Source organism: Phoca vitulina, unplaced genomic scaffold (genome assembly GCF_004348235.1).
Source record: "Phoca vitulina isolate PV1807 unplaced genomic scaffold, GSC_HSeal_1.0 scaffold56, whole genome shotgun sequence".
Taxonomy (NCBI): domain Eukaryota; kingdom Metazoa; phylum Chordata; class Mammalia; order Carnivora; family Phocidae; genus Phoca; species Phoca vitulina.
The window spans coordinates 6,409,944-6,436,131 of NW_022589759.1; the positions used below are offsets into that span (position 1 = coordinate 6,409,944).

The 26,188-nt window shown below is 50.3% G+C and overlaps 1 protein-coding gene across 5 annotated transcripts in view; it reads right to left on the reverse strand.

Annotated features, from left to right (window-relative positions):
* PLCG2 (phospholipase C gamma 2) overlaps window positions 1-26,188 on the reverse strand; it is a 151,057-nt gene that overhangs the window by 16,582 nt on the left and 108,287 nt on the right. For all 5 annotated transcript variants that reach the window (XM_032389743.1, XM_032389740.1, XM_032389742.1 and 2 more), the window contains 11 exons: window positions 25,482-25,553; window positions 23,032-23,141; window positions 19,548-19,644; window positions 18,170-18,236; window positions 17,228-17,385; window positions 14,780-14,882; window positions 13,355-13,564; window positions 11,943-12,088; window positions 11,285-11,399; window positions 10,230-10,397; window positions 5,337-5,425 (listed from right to left, as the gene is read on the reverse strand). In XM_032389743.1, the coding sequence (XP_032245634.1) occupies window positions 5,337-5,425; window positions 10,230-10,397; window positions 11,285-11,399; window positions 11,943-12,088; window positions 13,355-13,564; window positions 14,780-14,882; window positions 17,228-17,385; window positions 18,170-18,236; window positions 19,548-19,644; window positions 23,032-23,141; window positions 25,482-25,553 (1,335 nt within the window). The remainder of the gene's footprint in view (window positions 1-5,336; window positions 5,426-10,229; window positions 10,398-11,284; window positions 11,400-11,942; window positions 12,089-13,354; window positions 13,565-14,779; window positions 14,883-17,227; window positions 17,386-18,169; window positions 18,237-19,547; window positions 19,645-23,031; window positions 23,142-25,481; window positions 25,554-26,188) is intronic.

Consider the following 26,188-nt stretch of genomic DNA (forward strand, 5'->3'; position numbering starts at 1 on the left):
AGTTAAATGTATACTGTACAGTAGTCTATTTAGTGTGTGATAACATTGTCTAAAAAACAATGTACATATCTTAACTTAAAAACACTTTGTTGCCAAAAAATGATCACCATTATCTGAGGTTTTCAGCAAATCCATCTTTTTGCTGGTGGAGGGTCTGGCCTCCATCTTGCTGCCGGATCAGGGTGGTGGTTGCTCAAGTCTGGGGTGGCTGTGGCAATATTAAAAGTCTGCTCCCTCCACTGATTCCTTTCACTTGAACACAGAGAGGCCATGGTAGGGTTATTCCTGGGCCTGATGTCAGTATAGTGTGTCTCGGGGAAAGAGACAGAATGGCTACTGGGTGGCGCGTCAGAACACGTTTAAGTCTGCTGTCTTACATGCGTGTGGTCCTGGGTACTGCCCAACAGTGAAGAGTAACATCAAAGAAAGATCCCCACCCCAAGTTTTACCAGAATGTGGCAGAGGCAGAAGTGAGCAAATGCTTTTGGGAAAATGATACCCCTAGACTTGGTCCATACAGGGTTGCCCCAAACTTTCAATTTGTAAAAAAAAAAGGGGGGGCAGTATCTGCAAAGTGCAATAAAACAAGGGATGCCTGTGCTAGAACACACCTTGGGGTGCAGTGCGTCTTCTGTTCACCCCTTCGGGGAATCAAGTAAACCCTCTCGAGCAGCAAGTAAGAGAGCGTTCCCTCTATTAACTTCCATTAATGGCTCCCTACCCTCTGTTCCACTTTGCTTTGGGGGACATGCTTGCATGTAGGTCCTTGTATCTGTTCTCTGAGCCTCCTTCATGGTGGTATTGCTCTGGCTGGTGAGCCGTGTCTTCCATGTTATCTTTTGGGTCACTAATGCAGATCTCTGTTGATGAGCTGAATTTTTAAATTCAAGAAATCAGGTTTTTGTTTCAAATTCCAGAAAGTCTTTTTTCAGTGCTCTATTTAGACATCCTTGAAAGTTCTTGTGACTTGGATGTTAGGGTTCTCTTTAGATGCTTCCGATGGCTCAACTTCGGCTGCCGGCCACTGGTTCCAGGGCTCCACCTGGGTCTGTCTGCCTCTTATTGCCGTGTGCTAGGTTTGTTCTTTGCTACTTCACGCTGTCTTTGGTCTGTCCAGTAGTCACATCAAGTTGGTGGGGCTTTGTGGCAGGCACAGAAGTCTCTGCTCTTTGGGATCAAACTGGCAAACACTAGCTGCACAAGGAGGGTCTTCCCCCCTGTAAAGAAATCTTGACCATCCGCCAAAACTAGGACAAGCTCAGCGTCAGGGTGCCGCTCCCCGCCCTGGGTCTCTAGAGCCCTTCTGCAAAGGGCCTCACACATCTCTTCTGGCTGAGCCCACACTGGGAGCCTCGGCATGCTGGTCTTTCCCCCCCTCAGCTCCCAGGCAGCACCATCTGCCGCAGGATCAGTACTCAGAGATCCCAGGTTCTGCCAGCTTCCCATTGATGATGACGAGGATGCATATGCAAGTTTTCATACTTTATCCTGTCCCCTTCTTCTGAAGCCCACAAGTTAAAATCATTTGAGGGGAAGCCCTTTTTCAGTTAATGGTAAGACTGGATATAATACATCAGCTTAAAAGAAACTACTTGCAGAGAACAGTTCAACATGCTTTCACAAAGATGCAGGGTTTTTTTCCTTCTGATCTAGTATTCCATTACTAAATCTCTAGCCCCAGGAAATAATTTTTAATCAAAAAAAGGTTTATGAAGACCTTCATTATTTATGAAGTAAAAAACGGCAAACAACCTAATCGTCCATCCCTGGGAGAATGGCTAAGTGAATGAGGGACCCTCACCTGATGAAACAGGCATTCATGGCTTTGAAAATCATAACCTAGAAAAAGGCTTCAAGTCATCTCTGCAGTAAGTAAAGGGCACACGTTCGTGCGTATTGTACACATCCAACTGTGGATTTATCGTGCAAAAGGGAAGTCGGCCCAAATGCTCCCCGTGGTTAGGTATGGGTAGCTTATGGGGACTTTTTTCACCCTCTTCCTCCTTTATTTTACTACTTCTCAAGTGTAGTAGGTAATAAAACGGCGTTGAAAAGATTTTTTGTAAACCATATATGCCGCTAACAGGGCAAAGGACTGAGCATTGATAAAGTAATTGTGACATGTCAATGGCTTCTTGAGAAGCAGCTTGAAGTGCTCATTGACTGTTTTCTGGAGCTTTAAACTCCATCCAGCCCTCACCGGATCAATTACTGACTCAGAGAAGTCTTTTGTGAGGCTATTTACCAGAGTTTCTCCCTGGCATGACAGAGGATATGGTAATAACTAGAACAAGGTCTGACCTTGGGCAAGGAGAAAGCCCAGGTCTACCACACACCCCAGCGTAGCTCCCCAGAGACGCCTCGTCACACTGTGGGGCGGAAACTCCAAATGACACCTCTGAGTGCCTGAGAACCAGGAGACAGATGTGGAATTAAAGCTTAAAAACCATCCGCTGAAATGAGGTTTGCATATCATAGACACCTTTTCTGCCAAAACTCCTTCACAGAGCAGATCTGGGCGCGTTCACATTCCCCTTGGCACCCTCCACCCTGCCGTGCTCCACGGGGTGGTCCCCACAGCCCCCTCCCAGGAGTCTTCCGGCATGGGGGAAGTTACATCTAGACAAATACATTTTCTTTTAAACAGGTACTAAGTTTCTCTGCTGCTGGTGTTATTATTTATAATGTTTCCAAGTTGTTTACAACAGCTTTGTAGAGCAATGTCTAGACCGAGGCTGCCCCATCCCCATCTGAAACCAAGTTTATCACATTTTTCCATGAAATGTCTGCAGATGGGCTTTATGTACACAGCGAGGAAATGCTGGTTGCCTTTCCCCAGGCAACAGAATCCCAGATCCTTCTGTGGCCCAGGGAGAGGTAAGCTTGACTCAGCCAGGGGTCTTCAAGCTTACTTATTCCATTTTACAGGTTTACCATCCTGCTAAATAAGCTGGTCCCAGGGGTGCCTGGGTGGCCCAGTCAGTTAAGTGTTTGCTTTCAGCCTGGGTCACGATCCTGGGGGTCCTGAGATCAGGCCCCATGTCAGGTTCCCTGCTCAGCGAGGAGTCTGCACTTCTCCCTCTGCCCTCCCCACTGTCCCTGCTCATGGTCAGCCTCTCTCTCTCTCAAATAAATATCCTAAAATAAATAAATTGATCCCATATCTGGGAATCAATCCTAAGAAACTAACTCTACTATTTTCCTTCTTTAATTTAATCACATGAAAAATTTCACAAAAGCCTTATTTCTCAGTGGATTCCATAAATGCCCAACTGGGGGAATGGTGATTAATCTATGGTCAGTCCACTCGATGGAAAAACCTGTCCATCATTTAAGTGTTAACAGTATGAAAGGTGTTGATAATTTCACTTAAAGCAGTTCTCAACAAGGACAACTTTGCCAACCAGGGGACATGGAACGATGTCTGAAGATTGTGTGGTTGTTATACAAGGTCCAGGGATGCTGCTCAACAGTCCAAATGCAGGGGGCAGCCCCCACCACAAAGGATGATCTAGCCCCAAATGTGAATAATGCCAGAGTTTAAAAAAGAAACTGGACACATGGATTTGTATTATTATTACACTTACATAAAAAAGGCATTGGCCTAGGAAGAGAAGGAATCAAACCAAATGCTTACTGGATCTATTCGTCTCTTCCCCCAAATTATAAGACTGGATAGTAGGCACAATCTGGGTGTTGTGTGTGTGTGTGTTTAGCCATTTATACAAAATAATGTATTCTGGCTTAGGTCTTTTTAATGGACTTAAAGTCTTGGGCGTTCTCACCAAGGACTTGACAGCTAACTGAGTTGTCCTTTCAGGACCGAATATTGCTATCACAGTAAGAATCAAGAAAGGTGATATTTTTTTTTGGATCCATCATTCAAGGTTCAAGTGACTATTCACTTCAGGAAACATTTATTTTGACTGAGTCTGAAGCCACGGACATGTCAGATTTGTTTCAGAATGGAAAACTTTGCATTATCCATCGCCTTATGCTTTCAAGACACAACTTTGTCATCAGGAGCCTATCTTCTACCAACACAAGTGATACCTCTGGCTGTCACCGAGGTTCTTTGGCCACCAAAGAACTGTGCCTTTTAAGTGTTGCTTCCTGCTTTTGCTTTCTGTCCTTATCTTTGCAACCTCTTCCATTTCAATGTTGATAAAATGCTTTAAAGTGGAAAACTAGCAAGGTTGCAAAAACTGAATGTAAGGCAGACAGCTATGCAGAATGTTCTCTCCTCTGAGTCAAGTTCATGAATTTTTACTGCACGGACTATGGCTACAGCTGTTAAAAGGCATCTCTACCCCTGCCATCTCCCTTCCCTGTTGGATGGTTCTCAGCTCTATTCTGGAAGTTGCCAAATAAGCAACTTCCAAATCCCTGTGTAGTTCTTAGAGCCAAACAACAAGTGAGAGGCTGTGATTTCTCTACCCAGAGAACAACCGGGAAGACAAAAGAAGATGCATATCCAGGCACAATGACCAAGGCCACATTAGCCCACTGGGGTCCAGAACCATGGTTTTTCTAGTTTATCCAAAGAGAAGTGGAGTGACCACACACTCACCCAACCCATGCTGAGTTTTGTGGTAGGGAAATGGAAAGATCTTAGAAGGCTGGATTAGCCACATCATGGGGTCTTGCAAAAACACATGCCAAGTGCGTCCCATTCTGTGGGAGGGGCTAGCAAGAGGATTGTGCAGCTCCAAAATCACATATCCAGATAGTCTCCCACTGTCAACCCGAGACCTGAACTATCCCAGCTTGGTGCTGCGTTCATTGAGGCCAAGCCCTTCCCCCACCAACCCTCCCCAAACTGGTTAATCAAAGGAGAGACTATGTATCTTCAAGGTCTTGACAAAAGGACCAAGGTGGCAGGCTCCTCCAGGAGCAAAGAGAAGGACAAAAGTAGTGCCCATCCCTATGAACGTGCTTCCCCAGCACAGGCCACAACAAGGCCTTGGTGGATGCTCTCAGCCCTTCTAAGGGACTCCCAAGACCATTAGTGGGGGGAAAAGCACCCAGGAAAGATGAGCTTCTCTAAAAGAGCATTATTTTGCTTGACTCTACTTGCTGAAATGAAACTATACGGAACTTCCCAAGAGCTTCAGCTTTCCAACTACATGACCTACTCAAAGAATCCTATGCATTCTCCAAGAAGGAAGGATGCTGGAAGGAAAAACCTGGGACTACGGAGGAATTTTATGACGTGGCATGTCCCGCTAGTGATTTCCCAACGGGTTTAAGTCCATCAGCCAACCATACCCATAGGCCATTTCCACCCCACCAGCAGACACAGCTCAGGGAACCCCAACTGGCGTTTCTTCACTCACCAGGACTGGCTGCATCTCACAGAAAACCAGGAGGGAAGCCAGCTCGATGTCTTCACTGTACCCGTTCTTCAGTGGAACAGATCTGAATCCTGCAGAGAGTGGGAAAGCAATGCAAATACAGGCCATTAAGGTCAGACCTTAGCTTTCTTAGGGTACCCAGGGCTCGCATGTCCAGTGCCAGGAGCAGGTAAGCTGGTGGCTGACTTTCTGGAAACCAGAGGTCCCTTCTTGATGGCTCGGGAGAGGGGCTCCCAAATGCAGCCCCAATGGATGGGCCCACACAGAGAAGTGCAGTTAAAGATCTCAGCCATGTAGAAATGGAAATCATTCACTCGAAAGAAATCAAAATGTACAGAACATCACACATTTAGAGGGACTGCAGCTGTGGTTCAGTTCCCTAAGTCCGCCGGAGGCCAAAAGACTCACAGGAGTAATGCACCCTTGTATCCCCTCCTCCATGTCTGCCTTTACGAAGTGTAGGATCGGGGGGGGGGGGGGGGGGGCTGTTTTATTCTGAAAGATTTCCAATAGGAGGAAATCTGTCCCTTGGCAGTCCATAGCAGTATTGATCCTCCTCTGAAAGCTCTTCTCTATTTATAATTAGGACACTCATTTAACTGTTTCTTATTATTTAGGGGGGAGGGTTGAGGTAGAGCTGATTTTCCCCTCATTAAGTAATATTTAAGACAACACATCTCAAAAGTTGGTTGATTTGCTTGTTTTAATTTACTCTAAACAAATACATAGTAAAAACTGAAGTCTCGTTCCTACCCGCTCATAATCCCTTCTTTCAGAAGGAGCCACTTTGAACAGTATCTCCCCGAGATACTGTCTTGAGTTTCTTTTAAGTCACTAATAATAGTAATGTATGGTTTTCATTTAACATTGTATCTTGGAGATGATGTGGCCCTAGTTTGTCTCGAAAGCTTTTTATTTGCATTCTGTCTTCTGATTCTCCCAGACAAGCAATGCCTGAATTATGGCACTCACTGTGCCCTCTGTGTCTTCCACCAGCCAGGTTTTGGCTGGTCCTGTTGTTGTTACTTCTTCTCTTGGAGAACCTTTAACAGTATCACTGGACTAATCCCTCTCTCCCTCCCCACTAGTTCAGGTGAGGAAGTTGATGTGCTTATCGCAAGCCCACACCTCCTCTCTCCTGCCTTCCCCTAATTTGGGTTAGCTGAATTCTTGTCTCTACAAGATACTGCACGTAAATACCGTTGACCCTTGAGCAATGCAAGTTTGAACGGTGCAGGTCCACTTTATCCACAGATTGTTTTCCAGTAAGTATGGTAATGTAAATGTATTTTCTTAACATATTCTCTCCTCTAGCTTACTTTAAGAATACAGTATAAAATACAAAGTATGTGTTAATCGACTGTTATAAGGCTTTTAGTCAGCAATAGGCTGTTAGTAGGTTTTGGGGGAGTCAAGAATCCTAGGTGGCTTTTTGACTGCTTGAGGGATGGACATCCCCAACCCCCACATTGTTCAGGGGTCAGCTCTATTGTGTTTTTGTAACCGTAATTCTTCCACAAAGGGAGACTTGGTTATAAAGTTTTCAAACATACAGCAAAGCTAAGGTAATATTACAAGGAACACTTGTATACCAGCCACCTAGATCCTACCATTAACCTTTTACTGTGTTTTTTTTTAATCACATTTATCCATTCCTCCACCTAGCACACAGGTGTATATATATTTCAAAGTGAGATGAATACATCTGTACACTTCCTCCTATATGCGCTGGCATGCATCTCAGGAGCTGGAGCTCAATACTTGTTTTCAGTGTCCTTCCGATTGAAAATCTGTGCATTTCATTGTGTGTAACTTTCAAATGTCCAGTGCTCACCATCTTTTTATTGGACTTCTCGATCAGTGTTTTTGTTGACTAACCTCGTTCTCTCATTTTAATACCACCTCGCGAGACATATAGTCCTCAAATGGCACATACTTGAACGCATCCATTCTTTGGTTTTACAGTTGAGTGACAGTTTGGGTATAAAACTCTCAGGTCAAACCTTTCCCTGGAGGGTTTTGAGGACATTGCTTTCCATGAATAGTGAAGTTTTCTGACCTATTCTCCCCTTCTAGGTGAGGTGATTTCTCTTGGCTTGTTTGCTGGTCCGGTTTTTTGCCTGGATACCTACAGCAGTCCCGCAGTCTAGCCTAGTGCTCCTCCAGCTTTAATGTTACGGGAATCTTATTAAAATGCAGATTCTGCCTAGGGACTGGGGTGGGGCCTGAGATTCTGCAGCTCTAAGGGCTGGTCGGGGGACAGTGTAGAAGAAGTCCGTCTAGGTGTTGATCGACTGTTAGAATGTTCTAGACTGCTGAGCACTCTGTGGTATCAGGAAGGCTATCAGATGGCCCCGATACTCCAATGACATGGCAGTGCCCTTTTGCTTAGAACCAACACTCAGCAGGTGCCTCCAGATTTATCCCCACATCCCTCCTTTCAATGGCCAGGTCTCATTTCATGAGCGGCCTTCACGCATCTTGGGGTTAGGGTGGAAAGGTGTTGCCCAGTTTCACCAGAAAGTTTGGTTCTGTGTTATCCTTGTTGATTTGGGCTGTGTCATAGATGAAAGGGAAATAGAGACCTCTTTTGAAGCATGGTCAGTATTTTGGCTTATTAGGAGTAGGGGAGGCCTGCAGAGTAGGAAGAAGGTGGAGTGTGCAGTGAGACATTCCTGGGTCTGCAGCCCAGCTCTGGTCCTACAGGTGTGTGACCTTGAGCAAGTTAATTAACATTTCTAGGCCCCAAAACGCTCATGTTTAAAAAGCAGAGATGATAAAACCTCTTTCACAGGACTGCTGCAAGGATTAAAGAGTTTAAGGCACAAAACACAATAAATGATGTTTTCCTTCCTTTCTGAGCTCCATCTGGCTCAAAAGCTTAAGCGCATCCCTAACGACAATGGGAAGAGTAGATCTGTGAGTTCAGAAGGGTCCCAATGCCTTATGTGAAATTTCACTCCTTCCCTGATTATGGATGTGCCAGGCCTTGCTGGAAATTGCACAGGAACGAGACAAGGTCCTTACCATTCTGACGGCTGGGGGAAGGGTCACATTTTTCATCATCTATGACATATTGTTCTTTTAAAAAACAAAAGATTTTATTGATCTAGGAGAAAGAGAGAGGAGGAAAAGGAGAGGGAGGGAGCCCAACGCTGAGCTCTATCCCAGGACCCTGAGATCACGACCTGAGCCAAAGGTAGACGCTTAACCGACAGAGCCACCCAGGTACTCCTGTTCTTTGTATTTTAAATCTCCAAGCTAACTCTTAGCATTTTCTAGATTAACGGACACAATTTGGCTGGTAAGGTAAGGGACGGTTCATCAACTCTGACCTCTCTCCAAGGCATGAGGAGCAACTACAAAGCTCACATCCCTTGTCCTTCAAGAGGACATGGTTACAAGGTCCTGACAGCAGGATGAGCCCAGGGGACGTGGGGTAAGAAGACACAGTTACCAGAGAAAGAAATCTATCTTAAGATTTGTTTGTCTGGTATTGTAAAAGGGCACACTACAGAATTGCAGCTTTGCAGCTGGGTTTAAAGTACCTGATGGAGTGGGCAAGTTAACCAAGAGGGGTTGCCAAATATCACACTGTGGGGACTTACACGTGAATACTAGATCTTCATAATGTTCTCTAAAAGTTCATCTACTCCTGCACTTAGGAATTTGTTTCCTGGATGGTAAGATGAGCAGCCGAGCTCAGTCCTCTCAAAGTGCCCGTTGAGGAGGTGGCGAAAGCTGCACCTTCCTGCCCAACCCCCATCCACAGGGGGAGCTGAGCGCCCAGGAACGGGCCCAGCGACCTGCATTTTCTAAGTACCTGGCTCAGATTTAGGATACTAGGAAAGGTAGAAATTTAGGGAATATCTGATACGATTCAAGTTTAGAAAAAAAAACAAACGAAACAAGACACAAGGTTTCCAAACAACATCAAGAAAAAAGCCTATATTGGTATATAAATCACTAAAATGAGTGATCTGTTTCTCTTGAAAAATGATCCTTGGGGAACAGTGACCTCATGAGGAGTCCAGAAGGATCTATGATCTTATGGCTCATGCCTCAGAAATGCTAAGGAAAGGGGCAAAGAGAATTCAGCATCCAGTGAGGGCCTGTTTGTCAAACGTGACACACACAATCCAGCAGGAGAGTAAAAGCAGAGCAACTACACAAGATAAGGGCAGCCACATTTACAAAGCAGCATCAAGCTCATGTGTCCCAAATCTCCTCCCTGGGGGGGGGGGGGGGCGGTCTATCTTACTGCATTGGAGGAGATGGGACTCAGTTTCTTTTTTTTCGGTCTTTAAAGATTTTGAGAGAGAGCACGTGTGCATGCCAGAGCAAGCACGAGCGGGGTGAGAGGGAGAAGCAGGCTTGATCCCAGGACCCCGAGATCATGACCTGAGCTGAAGGTAGATGCTTGATTGACTGAGCCACCCAGGCGCTCAAACTGGAGATTTATCAACCATTCCAATTTTATGGAATAGGAAGGTGAAGCTCTGCTGACCTGGGAAGAGGCAGATCTGAGACTGCTCAGAGCCCTTTTCTTCCCAGTGCCGGCCCGGCAGAGTGGGAGATGCATACCGCAGCCCCTAGCCTTTCAAAATGAGACCTGACTACACTGCCAGGTGGACAAGCCAGTAAGCCAGCTTTGCACACAAAGGCCTGACCGAGAAAGGCGCAACCTCCCCACCTTCCCCAGGCCAGATGCCTGCTCATGGTGACAACCTTACGTGATCAGCTGTCCGAGCCACCCAATCAATTCTGCAACAATTTAATAAAAACCGGGAAGAATGCTTCATTTTTTCTAAAGCCAGCAGCACAGACCAAAAGTGATGCTAGCCCAAACAGAACATTTTAATTAAAACATCTTACCTGATTTGATTCCTTTGATGGGGTAAGTGGCGTGGGCAAGGAAGTTGGGATCACTGAACATATCTTCCTCGTAGACCACAAAGCGCAGAAACGCCAGGTTGGGGTCATAAATTTCAAAGGTCACTTTGTCCTGTGTTGGAGCCCAAACAGGGCTTAGGCCATTGTCATCTGGAAGGAGATCAAGGCTCAGCAGAGGCTCCACTGGTCCTACCCCCTCCTGGTAAAACCACCTCTCTTATCCCTTGGCTTTTGGAATCTCCTTAGCAGCCCCATAAATATGCATCAATGCCGAGATCTAAGAAATACTTATTTTTCCAGTAGCAGTCCTGGAAAAGCTGTTGTCACAGGTCTGGCCCTTAGTAAGCAGAGAAAATGCCACGGTTGCCATCTCGGTTCCCGGGGCTAGGGCAGGGCTGGGAGAGCGAGGCACAGGGAGGTTTGGAAGAGATCAGAGCGGGGAGCTAGGAAGTGGGTCTGGCTCTCTGGCAGGGAGCTATACCGCTCCTCTGGACAGGGAAGTGGGTCTGGCTCTCTGAAGAGGTAGAATGGATGGGGGTTCTGGGGTTGTTGGGGTGAACCAGCCTCACGGAGCAAGGGCAACAGCCGCCCCCCTCCCCTGTGAAATGTGAGTTTCACTGGTACACACGGGAGTCATGCACCAGGCTGCCTCTTAGCAGGGGCAGTGTTCCCAGGCCTTAAAACATTGACCGTTTCTGCCTGGCTGCAGGGTCTCCCTCCCCTCGGGGGGATAAAATCGCCCAGATTAGGCAGCAGCCTGGGGGTCAGCCACACCCTGTGTGTCTCTGCTGCCTCGCCTTGGACACGGTAGATAAAGGGGGGGGGACGCCCCCACCCTGGCTTCCTAGCACAGGGGGCTGGCCCAGGACTCCCGATGTGAGTGACAGCAAAGAGCAGCACTGGGTACCCGTCCAACTAGTTAATCATGGGGTCTTGTGTTTCCCTCCTCCCCGAGCTGAACTGTAACAGGCACGAGGGATGAAGGAAAAGCCCCGGACGATAAAAGTACACAGAATCCCGCAGAGGATGCAACTTACTCACAACTGTTGTCTTAAACTTGTTGTTGTCATATTCAGCTCCACAAATTTCCACCTCCACAAAGGGACACGCAATACTTCGTCCAAGTTTGGGGAGATGGCGAGCCCCGAGAACCTAGGACACCAAAGGTAAGTACTGGCATTCTCCCCAGTGCAGCTTAGAGCTCAGTCTGCGTGCTGGAGTCAGACCACAGGAGGTCCAAGCCGGCCTGACAGCCCTCTGTGGGGACCACCCAACTGCTTCCCTTTTCTGGATGGGGAAATAGGGCTGGAGAAGCCAGGATCGGAACCCTGGTGCCTCCACGCTCAGAGACCTCCCCTGCGCACAGACAACCTCCAGAGACAGCCCAGGAAAGGACAGAGGAGAAAGTGGTATTCTTTTAAAAAAAGACTTTTCATTACACATGCCGCATTTTTTTTCTTCCTTATATGAGAAATGTGATTCAAATCTCTACCTTGCATGGTTTCCAAAAGAGGAGAAAGCCAAACTCTTACAAAGAGACAATACATTGTCTGAAAGTTGGATGCATTTTTAACAATTTTCACCCCCTAAAACTGGCCACCCTGGGGTGCCCTGTATTTCAAATCCTGAAACAGTGACTGGGTGTTGATGGTTTCAACAAGCTGACATGTGTCATGAGGCGGAGGCCTGAGTTACCTTGACGGACAGAGTCATCAGGATCTTCCTCTGGGACTCTGGTGGCATGGGGTCGTACTTCTCAGACCTCATGCTCTCAGGCTGGAGGACGTAGCCCGTCCGCCCGTTGAGTGAGAACAAGGCATGATTCATCTGCATGTACTTGTCTGGGAAGGAAAGGGAACTGCAGCTGTAAGAAAAGGTAGCCTCTTGGGCCGGCGGTGCTGGGGGGGGGGGGGGGTGATTTAAACCTGTTTCCAAAAATAATTTCAGGCAGTTGTTAAATTATGCGTTTCAAAAAAAAAAAACCCAACTGGTGAACACCATTCTAAGTATGACACTAAAACCTACTCAATGCTCAAAATTTCTTAAATTTTTTTTCTGAGAGTTAATTTTAAAACTTCACTTAAGATAGGCTGCACCAAAAAAAAAAAAAATTTTAACTCAAATGACAGGGAAAGATCCACAAACGAAAGCGTTCTGATGATGTTGCTATAAATACCTCCACTCCGTTAGCGAGATGCGGTAAGAAGCATGAACAGTTTGCAGAAAAGAAAATGCTTCCTAAATACATGGGAAACTGGTTCACTTTACTCCTCATAAGGGAAGTCACTGCTGGAAAGGTATATTCGAACGTTTTCCCACTTGGCATTCCCACCCAAGGTCTCTCTGGAGGGCAGTGTGGTGAGGCCTCGGAGCTCAGGCACGATGGGTGCAGGTGTCCAGTGGGTCACCTCAGGAAAGTTGGCCCAAATGCCAGTGCGGTAGGACCGAGCCTGCACTCTGAGCTCTCGGTCCTGCCACTGGCCTCCCCCACCCGTGAAGCGGTGCTCACGTAAGCTTACAGAGGGCAGGGCCGTCCGTAAGAGCAAATGAGAGAAGCGCCTCGGTGGGGGAGACCTGTTAAATAGATTACGGTTCCACTCAATGGAATCCTGCACAGGCTTTAAAAGAACATAAAGGAGATTATTGATGCACAGACCCATCAACCAAAGAGCACAGCACTCTGATTTATGCTGCTACCACTGGTGTCAAAACGTTTTGCATGTGGGCTTTTCTCAGCAATGAACATCTCCGGAAGAGTCTGTGCATGAAGCCCTCAAAGAAGGATGGGCCAGGAGAAGAGCTCCCTGAAGACAGCCACCAAACACCTGGATCCAGCTATGCCTGAAGCTCAGTGCCAACTCCTGGACTTTTTCATTACATGAGCTCAAGTGCTTCCTTTCTCCCTTAAGCCACCCTGCAACGTGTTGGTCACCTGCCATCGCAGAGCCTGCCAGATGCAAATGCCCCATGTCCCGCCATCACTCCATTCAACGGCTGGGCCTCATACCAGCATGCTGGATGAAACCTGACGGCTTCTGGGACAGCCGGTCACACTGGTGGCCCAGCAGACTGGGCCTGGAGCGATGCCACCATCAGCGCTCCTGTACCTGGAGTCTGGAAATTGAGTGCCACCATCTGGGAGCCGCACAGCCAGAGGCGAAAGGGGTCGTAGTTGGAGGAGTCCACCCTCTGTCCCTTTGGGTAAACACGGGTCAGGCCCTTCTGATTGTATTTCAGGAGGTCGATGGGTTTCTGCCTGACGACACCGTCTGCCTTGGTCTCCACAAAGGAGCGGATTTCTCGGAAGTCGGGGTTTTCTGCACACAGAGAGGGAGACACCATTTACTCCATCTGATGCATTTTCGTCACGCTTGCTGCCCCCGCCGAATGCGCAGGTGGTCAGCTGAAACCAGGAACCTCAGAGCCAAGAGAGCCCGGTGGTTAGGATGCTCTTGCCATAACCAGTACGGCTCTGGGCCTTGCCCTCCGAGGATCCCAGCGTGCCCACTGGCTTTCACTCTGGGATCAGTGTAATTTACTTGTTTAAAGCCACCACCAGGCTTGTGCCCGAAAACACCAGAGTGGTACAGTTCCAGAAGGGGACACGGTGGAGGATGGCTGGAGGGATCAGCAGGAGGAGGAGACCCTGTGCAGAAGATGGGGGAACCAGGCACCACGGGGGAGGAACAGTCCACTGCCTGCAGGCGGGGGGGGGGGGGGCAGGGGGGGTACAGGAACGTGCTCCTGTGGCGGGCGGCCCCTACCCCTGCTGAGTCCGGTTCTGAGGGACCCGCCGCCCAGTGCCCGCTAACTAGGCTTCAGTGCTGCTTCTCTGGTCCTCCGTCCTGGAATCAGAGATGCTTGAGATCAAACAAAGGGGGAGGAAAAGATGAACAGGATCTCATTAGGGCAAAGAACTTGCTCCTTTGGAGACTGGAGAAGATTCATTTTTGAATCCTTCTGTGGCAAGCTCCATGGCCCCCAAAGCCTTGAGGTCCTGCTTCCTGGAGCCTGTGACTGTAACTCATCTGGCAAAGGGACTTTGTGGATCGGATTAAATTAAGGAGCCTGAAAGGGGGAGATTATCTGGGCCCTAAAGGTAGGGTCTGTGTATCAGATGTGACCGCAGGCCAGGGCATGCCGGCAGCCGCTAGAAGAGGCAAGGCCCGGATTCTCCCCTCGAACTTCCGGCCGGAGCAGGATCCTGCCGGCACCTGGACTGCAGCCCCGTGACACTGAAGTCGGATTTCTGGCCGCCAGGACTGCGAGTGAGCAAACGGGGGGTGGTTTTCCCACCAAGCTTGCTGTAACTCGGAGCAGCAATGGGAGACTAATGGGCCTTCTGGGAGTTTTCCTCCTGAAGACCCCAGAAGGGCCCGTTTCAGCTGCACACTTGCCCTGAGGACAAGCTCCACTTAGAGCTGTGGAGAAGAAACAGGAGTCTCTCTCACTTTGCCCTCTGACAGCCCCTGACTCCAAAGGAAACCAGGCTTTGCAGGGAAGGTTTGGGGCAGAGCCCAGGGAGACCATACCTAGATTGTCCTTGGTCTTGCTGGTCGGCTTGCAGTAGACTACCAGGTCCGAGAGCTCGATGGCGATGGACTGGTTCTTCTCCCAGTACTTCATGTTGTTCTCCTGTTGGAGCCAGCCCCCAGTGTCAGCCCTGAAGCTGGCCTGCATTTTCCTCCCCGGGACCCCCCCTCCTCCACCCCCTTTTGGCCTCCTGCAGGCTCAGATCCTTAATACAGTTGGAAGTGTTCCTTTGTCCTACCCCTCCTCTCCTCCCTTCCGAAATTCCTACATTGTTTCCACCCAGAACTGGGGGCTAGTTGGGTCCCTGGGCATGGCTCCCAAGAACAGGGGTGGGGGTGAGGGTCCCCTTTGTCAGCACCCCACTCTCCTCAACCCTCTGCTCTCAGACTCCTGCCTCATCCATTCCCCTAAAACCACACTGTTAGAGTTCTCCAAGCCCATGACCTCCCAGCCTCGTGGGCGCTGCACATCCTTGTTTGAGCCCCCTCATTGCTGCAGGATGCCTCTGCCCTCACCCATCACAGCTTGTGACGAAAGCTCTCCAGGCCCTCAGCCCCATGCCATTTCCCCTTGGAGGACACACTATGCGATCGATCTCCATCTGTGTAAGGATGAGTGCTTGCTTCCCCCTAAACCAGACCACCATCTCAGGTTTCCCCAAATTCTGACTCTTCCCCTGGCCAAGGGGGAGCCTGGAGAGAAAATTACGTTCCTTTTCATACGGCAAATGATACCCTTCACCATTTACAGGGCTGCTTAGCCTCAGGCCTCACACACTACGTGTGTGATGGATATTACGTAGGGTAGCCCCCATCTCCCCTCAGAGGTAGAATTTGTGCCCATTTTGCAAAGAAACTGCAGTACACAGAGGCTGAGCAGCGTATCCATGCCCACGGCCGGCCAGGGACGAGACCAGATGCTTCTGCACTGGACCTCACCCTTGTTAGCACCTTGCTTTGTCCTTTATACATCATCTCCTGGAGAAGATTCCTCTAAAATCCCCCCAGGATCACATCCTGGGTCCCTCTGAACCACAGCAATGACCTCCTGCTCTCACACTGTGCACACCCCCCAAATCATCCTTCCTCTGCCAGTCCATGAGCTCACTTCCTGCTTCTGGGCTCTACCCAAATCACTCCTGCTCCAGGAAGCCTTCCTGGTTAACTCCAGCCAGGACTAGGGCCATGCACCACTCATGCCTAAAGCTGTCCCCACGGAGCCATGTGCAGGTAGCAAGTGTTCAGGGGGACAGCTGGTGATTAGGTGAGAGAGGCTTCCTAACACGTGGTTAGGACAGCAGGAACTCGAATCAGATATCGGCTCAAACGCTGGCCCTCTGTTTACTGGCTGTGCCCACTGGCCACACTGAATAATCTCTCTGTGCTGCAGTTTCCACAACCAGAAAATGAGGCTAACTGGAGTATCCCCCTCCTAGAGCCACTGAGATGTAAGCAGGGAGCCCGCTGCACCCTACCAGGTGTGTGGAAGACCACAAATGGTGGCCCCTCAGGCCGCCCCACACCTGCCTCCCCTAAGGACAAGAGAATTGCATACAACAGGGTGGTGAGACATGTCCCACCACTGCTGAATTGTGGAAATTTGGCCTCACAAAGCGCAGAGCTGTGACAAGTCATAGGGTGCCCCCCCTTTTTTTCCCAACCTCAGCAGAAACCAATGTCTGTTCAAGATGAAAGAGCTCTTCCTCGAAATTGTGTTAACAGTTACTCTCCGGACCCGTAGGTTTAACCCAATGGGCTGTCTCAGAAGTTGAAGTCACAACCCCCTTCACTGGCCAGGCTTTAGGAAACTCACTAGACAGATCTTGGTGACTGGTCTTTTGCCCTCTATGGTCAAGTCACAGAGCCCCAAGCAGGGGGTCGGGGACAGACAGGACGATAAGGCCAGGGCCAGGAGCCGGCAGTGAGCTGGGTGTTCATCGTGTTGGCTTCCTGAGGACTGGGGGGCGGGGGGGGGCTCTTCCCTGTTCCCACACCAGCTCCTTGTACGGCTGGTGCTGCCCAGGGGCAGGATTCGGAATTAGGCGGGTTCTGCTGACCGGTGTTTTCTTAACCTTCACACGTAATAATGAGAATTAGCAGACATAAAAACCAATTAAAGGAGGAATGTAGATCAGAAGCAGAGAAGCCATGAAGAGCCAGGCCTGATTTCAGAACCCTTCCTGCGGGGGCGAAGAGCCTTCCAGTGAAGTTGCATTTCTCTCTGGTAAGCGCTATGCGGGGTCAGACAGACCCCAAATGATCACTCTACCCTGAGCCTTCTGGAGGTTCAAACTAGCCATAGCCTCCCAGGGGACCGCCAGGGTCCCTTTCCTCTCCATGACTGGCACGCCTATGGCCCAACCCCAGTCCATGTCTTCCCTGTCCTCCTGAGCCAGGACCCCAGCCCCCCACCTCTGCAGCGTGAGCCCAGCTGAGCCAAGTGCCCACCTTGGTGTCCATCTTCCAGGTGATCTCCCGGATGCTCTGAAACCACTCGAAGAGCTCTTCCACCTTGTCCGTGGCAAACTCCACTGGGGGGTCACCCTGCTTCTTGGGCTCCAGGATAAACACGAACGGCTTCTGGTTTTTCCCCTGGGGGGCTTTCACTTCGGGAGAGAGAACAGTGAAAGTCCTGAGTGGCCTGGATGTGAAGGCCAGACTTCATGCCGCCCCAGCCATGTCCTGCACAAAACCAGCCCCAATGCAGCAGCTACAGGCCTGGTCCGTGGGGACGGGGCTGCCCTGTGGCAGGCACGGTCTGGCCTCTCCCCTACCTCACAGCCTGAGAGTGGGCCGAGTCGTGCTCCCTAAGAAGTTCTGGCTGCAGCCTAACGCCCGTACCTCTGCAGGTGACCTTACTTGGAAAGAGGATCCTTGCAGATGTCCTTAAGGATCTTGAGAGGAGATCCTTCTGGATTTAGGATTTCCCAATCCAGAGAAAGGAGAGGGAAATTTGAGACACAGACACAAGAAAGACGGCCCCCGAAGACAGAGGCAGACATTGGAGTGTTGGAACCACAAGCCCAGGAGCGCCAAGGATCTCCAGCAGGCACCAGAAGCTAGGAGACAGGCAGGCAATAGATTCTCTCTGCAGAGAAATTATTTTCTAGAAAGAAAAGGCCACGGGAGGAGAAATTATGTGCTCAGTAATATCATTGGCTAAGATCTCTGAGCTCTTGTAGGCCAGGCAATATTTTAAGCAGATTACATGCACCGGATCTCATTTAACCCCTATCACAACGTTTTAGGGGTACTAATCGTTTTATATGCATGTTACAGGCGAGGGAACAGACTCCCTGACGGCAGCCCCCTCCCTGCCTGGGGCGCTTCCAATGCCCAGCAGGGGGGGACGTGGGTGTGAATCCACGCTCCACCCACGTGTGTACGTACCGACATTGTAAGTGTTGAGATCCAATATTCCCCTACAAAGAGACCCTAAGGGATTGTCTTCAATAATCTGTGAAGAAACAAGACATAACTCACGTTAGTCTTAACAGGAAGAATAAAAAGAGAACCAGTTTTCCGGGGCACACCGTTTAGCAGAGAGACAGCCTCTGGAGCTGTTTCAGATGCATTTTCATTACAGGATACATCCGTGGGGAGAGCGCTCAATAACGAAGCGTGTTGCTGACGGGGACCCAGCGGCGAGCAGGTGCCCGCAGGTTCAGCGGTTCATTTTCCAGTCTGTAAAAACGAGCCCTGTGAATTCTAGAACAGGTTCTGAAACACTTCCCATGGATCTGGTTTCAAAAAATAGCCTCGACCTTCATTCTGACATTATGATGAAAGGGGGCCAGCTAGCCTCCTGGAGCCCAGCTCAAGAACCTTCTGTGGCTCCCCATGTCCTAGGGGCATGATGCCCATGCTCTGGGATCGGCCCTGGCCAGCCTTCCCGCTGCACCTGCCACTGCACGTTTGATGCATCCCAGGGCCCGGGTGCGACAGAGAAGATCTTGCCCTCTGGCCAGCTGGCAGAACCACATCTGCTCATTGCGTGTACTACCCCCCCCCACCCCTCCACCAGGGAAATGCTGACTGGGGAGGGGGTTGAGGGGTCGCATCCCTGCCTCTGGCCCAGCACGCTGAACACAGCCACGGTCCCAGCCCCACACCTTTGTTTAGGCTGCACCTCGCACTGGAATTCTGCCAGCCTTGCTGGTGATCTCTAACTTGACTTCTAAGGCTCAAATGTCCATTACTCCATGCAGTCTTCCCAGATTGCCCCAACTCCCCTAGGAAATTCCTTGGGCTCGAAAAGGCCTTAGAGTCCTCGTTACAGAGAGTCCGTCCTTGGTGCAGGGGGTCACCTACCCGCGGGTGCTCTCTGGGCCTTCTGGGCGAGAGGCAGCGAGGGGACCCAAACCATGTTTGCAATGTCACCAGGAGGGCTGGATTCACCGCCACTTAGGCCCGCCCTGCTAACTCACACCAAGCACGTTCAGGAATGTCTGGTGGCCACACTCAATGGGTTTCATTTGCAAGCTGCTTTAAGCAAAGGACAGATTCCCCATTTGGCCATTTTCACTCCAGAGGGAATTCTCCTGCCTACGCAAAGCCTTCCAGCCCAGCACAACCTGATTAAAACATGACGGGCTTGTCACCGTGACCTTCACCCACAACTGTGGGGACAATCCCAATTTCCCTGTCACTCTGGTGTCCCTGTTCCGCTGCTCCACAGGGACCCCACGGCAGCAGCATGTGCGATACAGCCCTGCGGTTTCCTCGAAGAACAGGATGGGCAGGTCCCCATGCAGTGACCCGGACCCACCTGCTTGTCCAGCACCTCCACATCGACTGTTGAAATGTCCTCGACGTAATTGGACGGGAAGTACTGCTGGATTCTGGTCCCGTAGTCTCCTTTCCACCTAGATGAAAACAGAGGGCATCCAAAGGCCTTCGTGGGGCCGCGTTACTGATCCCTTGCCGCTGGTTAGATCCCAGCCGCTGCGGCGTGGGGCGGAGGGGGGAGGCAGCAAGCGGCCAAGTGACCAGAGGGGGTGATCATTATCTGTGACAACCGAGCACTTCCAAGGATCCTCTGCTTTTTTTAACCAGCAATGCGTGAGTGGAGGGTCGGTGTCCTCCCCATAACACGATTCTAATGTTTAGTCAAGGACACCAAGAATTTCAGTGCTTTAGGTGGACATCGGAGGCCATTTGAGGCAAAAGCTCAAGTCTAGAGCAGGCTCAACCCCATTTCAAGGAGGGCTGTGAACTTAGAGCTAAGGAAGGTTCTGGAGATAGACAGCCTGGAATCAAATTCCAGCTCCACCACCAACTGTAAAATGGGAATAATCCCAGCACCTCCCTCAGAGGATTGTATTGGGACCAGAGGATTCCGCATATGCTGAGTGTTTTTAACAGTGCCCAGTATACAGTAAGTGCTCAAATAATGTTCTCATTACTCAGCTAAAATACCGCTCCCCTTGACCTTCTTCTCTTCCCTGTGACAGCACTGGTAACAAGAGACATAACTGATCTATGTGCGTGTCTCAACTCCACCAAACTGTGGTCACCTCTAAGGTTCTCCCCGCAAACAGTGCCCAGGCATACGGGGCCACTCCCCCCAACTGCCCCCCTGTGGGTGCCGTCTGCAGCCAGGGGGCTCTTTCCAGAAAGTACCTCTGACCACGCCACACCCATAGCTCCCAAAGTCTTCAGAATCAAGCATAGATGCTTTAGCCTGACCCCACGGACTCTTGGACCTTAACACCTGCCCCTCTGCGACTCAAACTTGACCCTCCTCCTAGACAGCCTGTTGCCCCCACCCTTCTGGCCCTGCCGTCTGCCTAGCTTCCATGCCTTTGTCCATGCCCTTTGTATCTAGCTTGTCCCTACTAACCGGCTGAGACTCAGCTCAGGCATGCCTCTTCCAGGGAGTCTTCCCTGACTGCTCCCTAGGCCAGGTGTTCCTCCTGTGTGCTCCTGGGGCATCTGTCCCCACAGCTGGGGAGGCAGTCTGCCTTTTATATAACTTCTACCTCTGTCTTCCCCACTATGGGAGGCCTTTTCTTGATCTTAATCGAATCAGTACTCAGGGGTGGTGGGAAGCACTTAGTAAATGTTTGCTGACCTGAGTAAGCAGAGTGAGGACCGACCGTCCTGTGGCCTGGTGGAAAGAGAGGACTGGCAGATACCCTCATCCCCTCCGTTTCTCCAGACCCCTTTCAGGCAAAGACTGGCTATATCCATGGTGACCATATGTACCATTTGCCCAGAATTAACTTCATACCTGTTGTCCAGGTGTAATTATTGACAGTAACATTCCTTTTGCTCTAAAATGCATCCCAGTTTGGACAAGACCGATTCAGTGCCCTAGCCATATGGGCAGCAGGTTGGGAGGACGCCCAAAAAGGTGGACGATGCTCCACTAGATGGTGCTGTTGCCACCAGAGTGAAAGAAACCAGGGGACCTGGGCAGGCAGTTCACCCACAGCCCCTCACCAAAGGCACTTACACCAGACTCTCAGCTCATCTCAAGAGCCCTGGAAATTTAAAGCACCCCACTTCAGACGTGTGGAAAGGCAGGAGGCAGTTCCACACGTGGAAGAGTGTGTGCTTTAAAGAGGTCTACCCACAACTTGGTAAAAGTCACCCCCACACACACAGCACTGCGCCTTGACAGAGGCAGGGGACAGGACGGGGCATCGTGGGTCCAGGGGACACCCGGATTCTGGCCGTGCCCCTCAGGGAGAGACAGGTAGACAACACCACAGTTGGCATGCTGAGGCTGGGAGCCTATGAGCAGGAGCTCCAGGCCCCCACCCCCAGCTTCAGCACATCACTCTGTTGTTACTTTTTCTCTTTTGACTCTGGGGATCCAGGTAAGATTTGGATTAGAAAGAGGGCATTCTCAAAAAAACAAATGAACAAACAAAAAACTTCAAAACCCCTGACCATGAGTCAAGTTAGGAGTATGGGCTTTGGAGTCAGAAGGTCTGGCTTCGAATCCCAGCCTGCTGGATGGCCCTGGCCAAGTTACTGTACCTGTCTGTGCCTCAGTTTCCTCATCTGTAAAACGTAGGTAACCTTTCAGGGTCACTGTGTGGGTTTAAGTGAGTTCTTTCAGATGAAGTTTTTAAAATGGTTCTTTTTTTTTTTTTTTTTTTAAGGTTTTATTTATTTGACAGAGAGAAAGACAGCCAGAGAGGGAACACAAGCAGGGCGAGTGGGAGAGGGAGAAGCAGGCTTCCCGCGGAGCAGGGAGCCCGATGCGGGGCTCGATCCCAGGACCCTGGGATCACGACCTGAGCCGAAGGCAGATGCTTAACGACTGAGCCACCCAGGCGCCCCTAAAATGGTTCTTGACAAAAAGAGGCCCTCTATTCAAGCCGCCATTTAGATCTCTAACTCAAGCCCCGCTATCTTACGGGAGAAAGGGATGCCACACTTGCAAGGTGCTTGTTGCTCTATGGTAAGAAATAATCCTACAGGGATGCCTGGGTGGCTCAGTCGTTAAGCGTCTGCCTTCGGCTCAGGTCATGATCCCAGGGTCCTGCGATCGAGCCCTGCATCGGGCTCCCTGCTCAGCGGGAAGCCTGCTTCTCCCTCTCCCGCTCCCCCTGCTTGTGTTCCCTCTCTCACTGTGTCTCTCTCTGTCAAATAAATAGATAAATTCTTTAAAAAAAAAAAAAAAGAATCCTACAAGACCACCTACCCGGGGACTTATGGATGGGCAGCGAAACTTCTTCCCAGGTGGAGAGGGAGAAGAGGTAGCTGAACCCTGGCACACACCTAGGGAGCTCTGGCCTAAAAATGTCCCTGCTTCCATCCAGGGTAGGGCCACTGCACAGGACCAAGCAATAGCTTAAGAATTTGAATTTACAGTAACACACAGGCTCACATAATGGGAAGAGCCCGCAATAGTTCATAGCTATACAACCTTGGAAAGCCCCATTTGCCACCTCTGTAAAGTGGGGGTACCCACAGTCAACCCCGAGAGTCATACCGAGAATCTGGAGAGACCACATATGAAAGCCATTACCACAGCCCTCGGCACCGGGGAAGGCCTCAGTAAGTGGTAACTTCTGCTATAACTAAAATAAAACTTAATAAGATGCGATTGATGGTTCTTAACGCTTTTCTGAATAGAGCAGGTCTTAAGCCACCTTCCCAGAGAAGGTACAAAGGTCAAAGCCAGCCCGGAATGGCAGAGAAAGGGGGTCCAAAGCTCAGCCAGCACCTGAACCTCACCTGCAAGAAGGGATAAGTCAAGTTCATCCAGCAAGCGGCCCAGCCCCTCTCAGCCTTACCAGCCCCAGGGCTCCTTGGAGACGTTGTGAATGAGGGCCCCACGGCAGAAGCTCAGCTCATCGCTTCGCTTGGCTTTGTAGTCATACAGAGCTTTCACGGTTCTCTGAGGCTTTCAGGGAAAACAAGAAGGAGAAGGTCAGGCTGGGAGACAGAAGCAGAGAGGCATCTGCCTTGGTTCTCATTAGGAAACAGGATGCTTAAGCCCGAGGTTACAGCGCCATCTGCTGGCAGAGGGTGGGCACTGCATTGCAAAAGAGCCGCCAAAATCACCAGGGAGAGGGGATGCGGACTGGCCCAAGGTCAACCAGCTGTTAAAAGTGGCTGAGCTCAGAAATCAATCAGTTAATGTGAGTTATTGCCATAGTTCGTGATGTTCTGTAAGAAGCAATGTGGGTTCTAGAAGCTCTGCCATAAGAACTTCCAACCAGAGGTTCCAACCCGAGCTGGCTTTACCTGTGCATCTCCCTTCAAGGGTGGATACATCTTTCCCCCATGAACTTCACGGGTCACTGCCAGGCTCCAAGGCTGCAAGATACAGCCAGTGGCAAAGGGAGGTGCCACACAATGGCTTCCATGAGCAGCAAGTCTCCAGCCCGACAGAGGGCAGCAGAGGTCCTCATGTCAGGTCCTTCGCTAACTAGAGAAATGAGCCGTCCGTCGGATGCCCAGGCTGGCAGGCGGCACAACAAAGTGACGAACAGCACGTGCCTCCAAGCCTGTGGCCCGGGTGCAAATTCCAGCTCCATACCTTCCTGGCTGTGCAGTGGGCATAGAAATAGCACACCACCCATGGGGCTGCTGAGCAGGAGTGAGCTCCCAAGTGCTTCGGACAATGCTTGCTAGGTGGCCATCCATATGTCCCGTTAGGACTGATCTAGTCATTCCAGTTCCAAGAACGCATCCGAAGGAAATAACGCAGAAGATGCCCAATGCCTCACATGTGAAGTTCATTTTAACGTTAACCAGAACAGCAAAGACTAGAAATGACCCACATGGCCACTGACGGGGATGCAGCTAACCTGGCACAGACACCCAGAATATTCTGCAACATTAAAAACATTCTTTTTTTAAAAGTTAAAATTGCAATCCATGTGTTTCACCTAAATTACTTGGCTCACCAGTTTTAGTAAGAATGGTCATGAAGAAAATGAGCAATGGAGAAACCCACACAGGACCAAGGGGCAGGTGAACAGAATACAAATGGCAGGTGTGCGGGGGAGGGGGGGGCCTGCAAAATGCGTCTCCGTGCAGGCAAAGGCCCAGGAACGCAGAGAGCGACTGAGTTCGCACGGTGAGACCAGGGCTAATTATCGGTCTTGTTTTCAAAGTGGTGTTTTTTATTGTTAAACCATTTTCAATCACAGTAATAGCAATGATTTTATTTTTGAGGCGCTCCCCCTAGTCTGGCAGCTTGTGAGCACGTTCAGCTACCATCGTGTTTCACTTGTCTCACTTAGTACAGGAAGATTTTCTCTACAACTTGGGTTGGTTGCCAGGATTTAAAAATGGGGGAGAATTCACGTAAAATATCCAGATCATTGGCTTGCGAAACCAGGAGACCTGGCCTGCTCTCTGGAAAGGTAGCAACTGAGTGCGAACAGAGGGCATAGCGGTCCTCAAGATGGGGTGTGAGTTCCTCAGTTTACCACAGTGTCCACCATCCCCTGACAGCCGGCTGACAGGTGGCCATGTCATCCTCACTACCGACGCCTTCTTCACTTCTAATAAAAGTTCCCTAATAATTTCACACACACTCTCCCCTTGCCCACATCCTTCCAAGCCTTCATTTCTTGCTGGAAGGGATTTGCATTGGCTGAGGATTATAAATCTAAAAGAAGAGAAGAAATTCATCTCTGGATTTCCACAGAGCCCGTCAGCGGGGCCCCTTCCTTAGCAAGAATTATACATGAACTGTGTGCCAGGTGCACCCCACCCCCGACCCAACAGAAAATTCGCCATTGTTCTTCCTCTGCGGTTCAAGCAACGTGTGAGCTGGAACCAGAGCAAGGAGGAGCTGGGGGTGAAAATTTAAAACCCACGCCCACCTGCGTGAAATCACACCACCAGCCAGGGTGGGAACAGGAGATAAGGTGCACACTGCAAAGGGGTCAGTGAACCAAACGGAATTTATAAACACCACGGGCTCAGTCAGTGAGCAAGAAACATCTGAAAGACTTTAAATTAGAAGCCGTTTGGCCCAAAGGTGGTTCATCAAACCTCAGAATTTTAGCAAGACACCGTCGCTTTTAGGTGGAATTCTATTAAGCTCCTCCCTGAAACCCGATGTCTCATTGTCAATCATCATTTTTTCTCAAAAAAATGAAATCAATTGAGAGGGGGCAAGTTTGCCCAAAAGTTCCCTTGCCCTGTTAGGCTGGGGGGCGTGGGGTGGACTCTGCCTCATTCTAGGGCCCGGGTCGTGGTGTGACTAGGAGGGCTAGCACCGTACCATGGAAGGGTTGATTTCACTGGGATCCACATACATTCTGCTGACGTCATACAGGGAGTTTATGTCTCTTTCCTGAAAAAGAACAAAGCGAAATAAATGGAAGCATCTGAGCTCCTGGGGCAGCCTGACAGAGAACAAGGGTTCTCGGCCACCCCCGGGCCGAAGAGGTGAAACCTCCCAGTTCCGTCGTGCCTCCTGGTAGAGACGGTAAAAAGCTCCCCCCAAATTGGAAACTGCACCCCCGAAGGAGAGAGGCCCTGTGCTGGCCTACTCTGTGCCAGGCACTGCGGTCCTTTGTGAGAACCCAAGCCCGGGGCGCAGTGCGTGCGGGAGCTCCCCGCTCGCGCCGGACGCCTCTCCCTGACCCACGTTCCGTGTCTGTGGCGGGACACGGGCCACCCCCTCCAAGGATCTGCACCATGGAAACTGGCAAATGCCATAAACCCGGACACGTTACACATTTACCGGCTCACACTGAAGACCCACCCTGCCCTGTCTGCTCTGTCCCTGTCTCTCCCAGTCCCCTCCGGGCTTGTGCTACAGCCGCTCCCTGACCTAGAACCGGCTTCCCCCCACAGCTGCCCAGCCCCCACTGGTCCCTGCTGTCAGGCCTGGGCTCCTGTGCTCACCCTCCTCTGACCTTCTCCGACAGCTCCTAAGCTGCAGTCCTAAGCAGCACCCACCCTTGTTCTGTTGGCTTCTCTGTC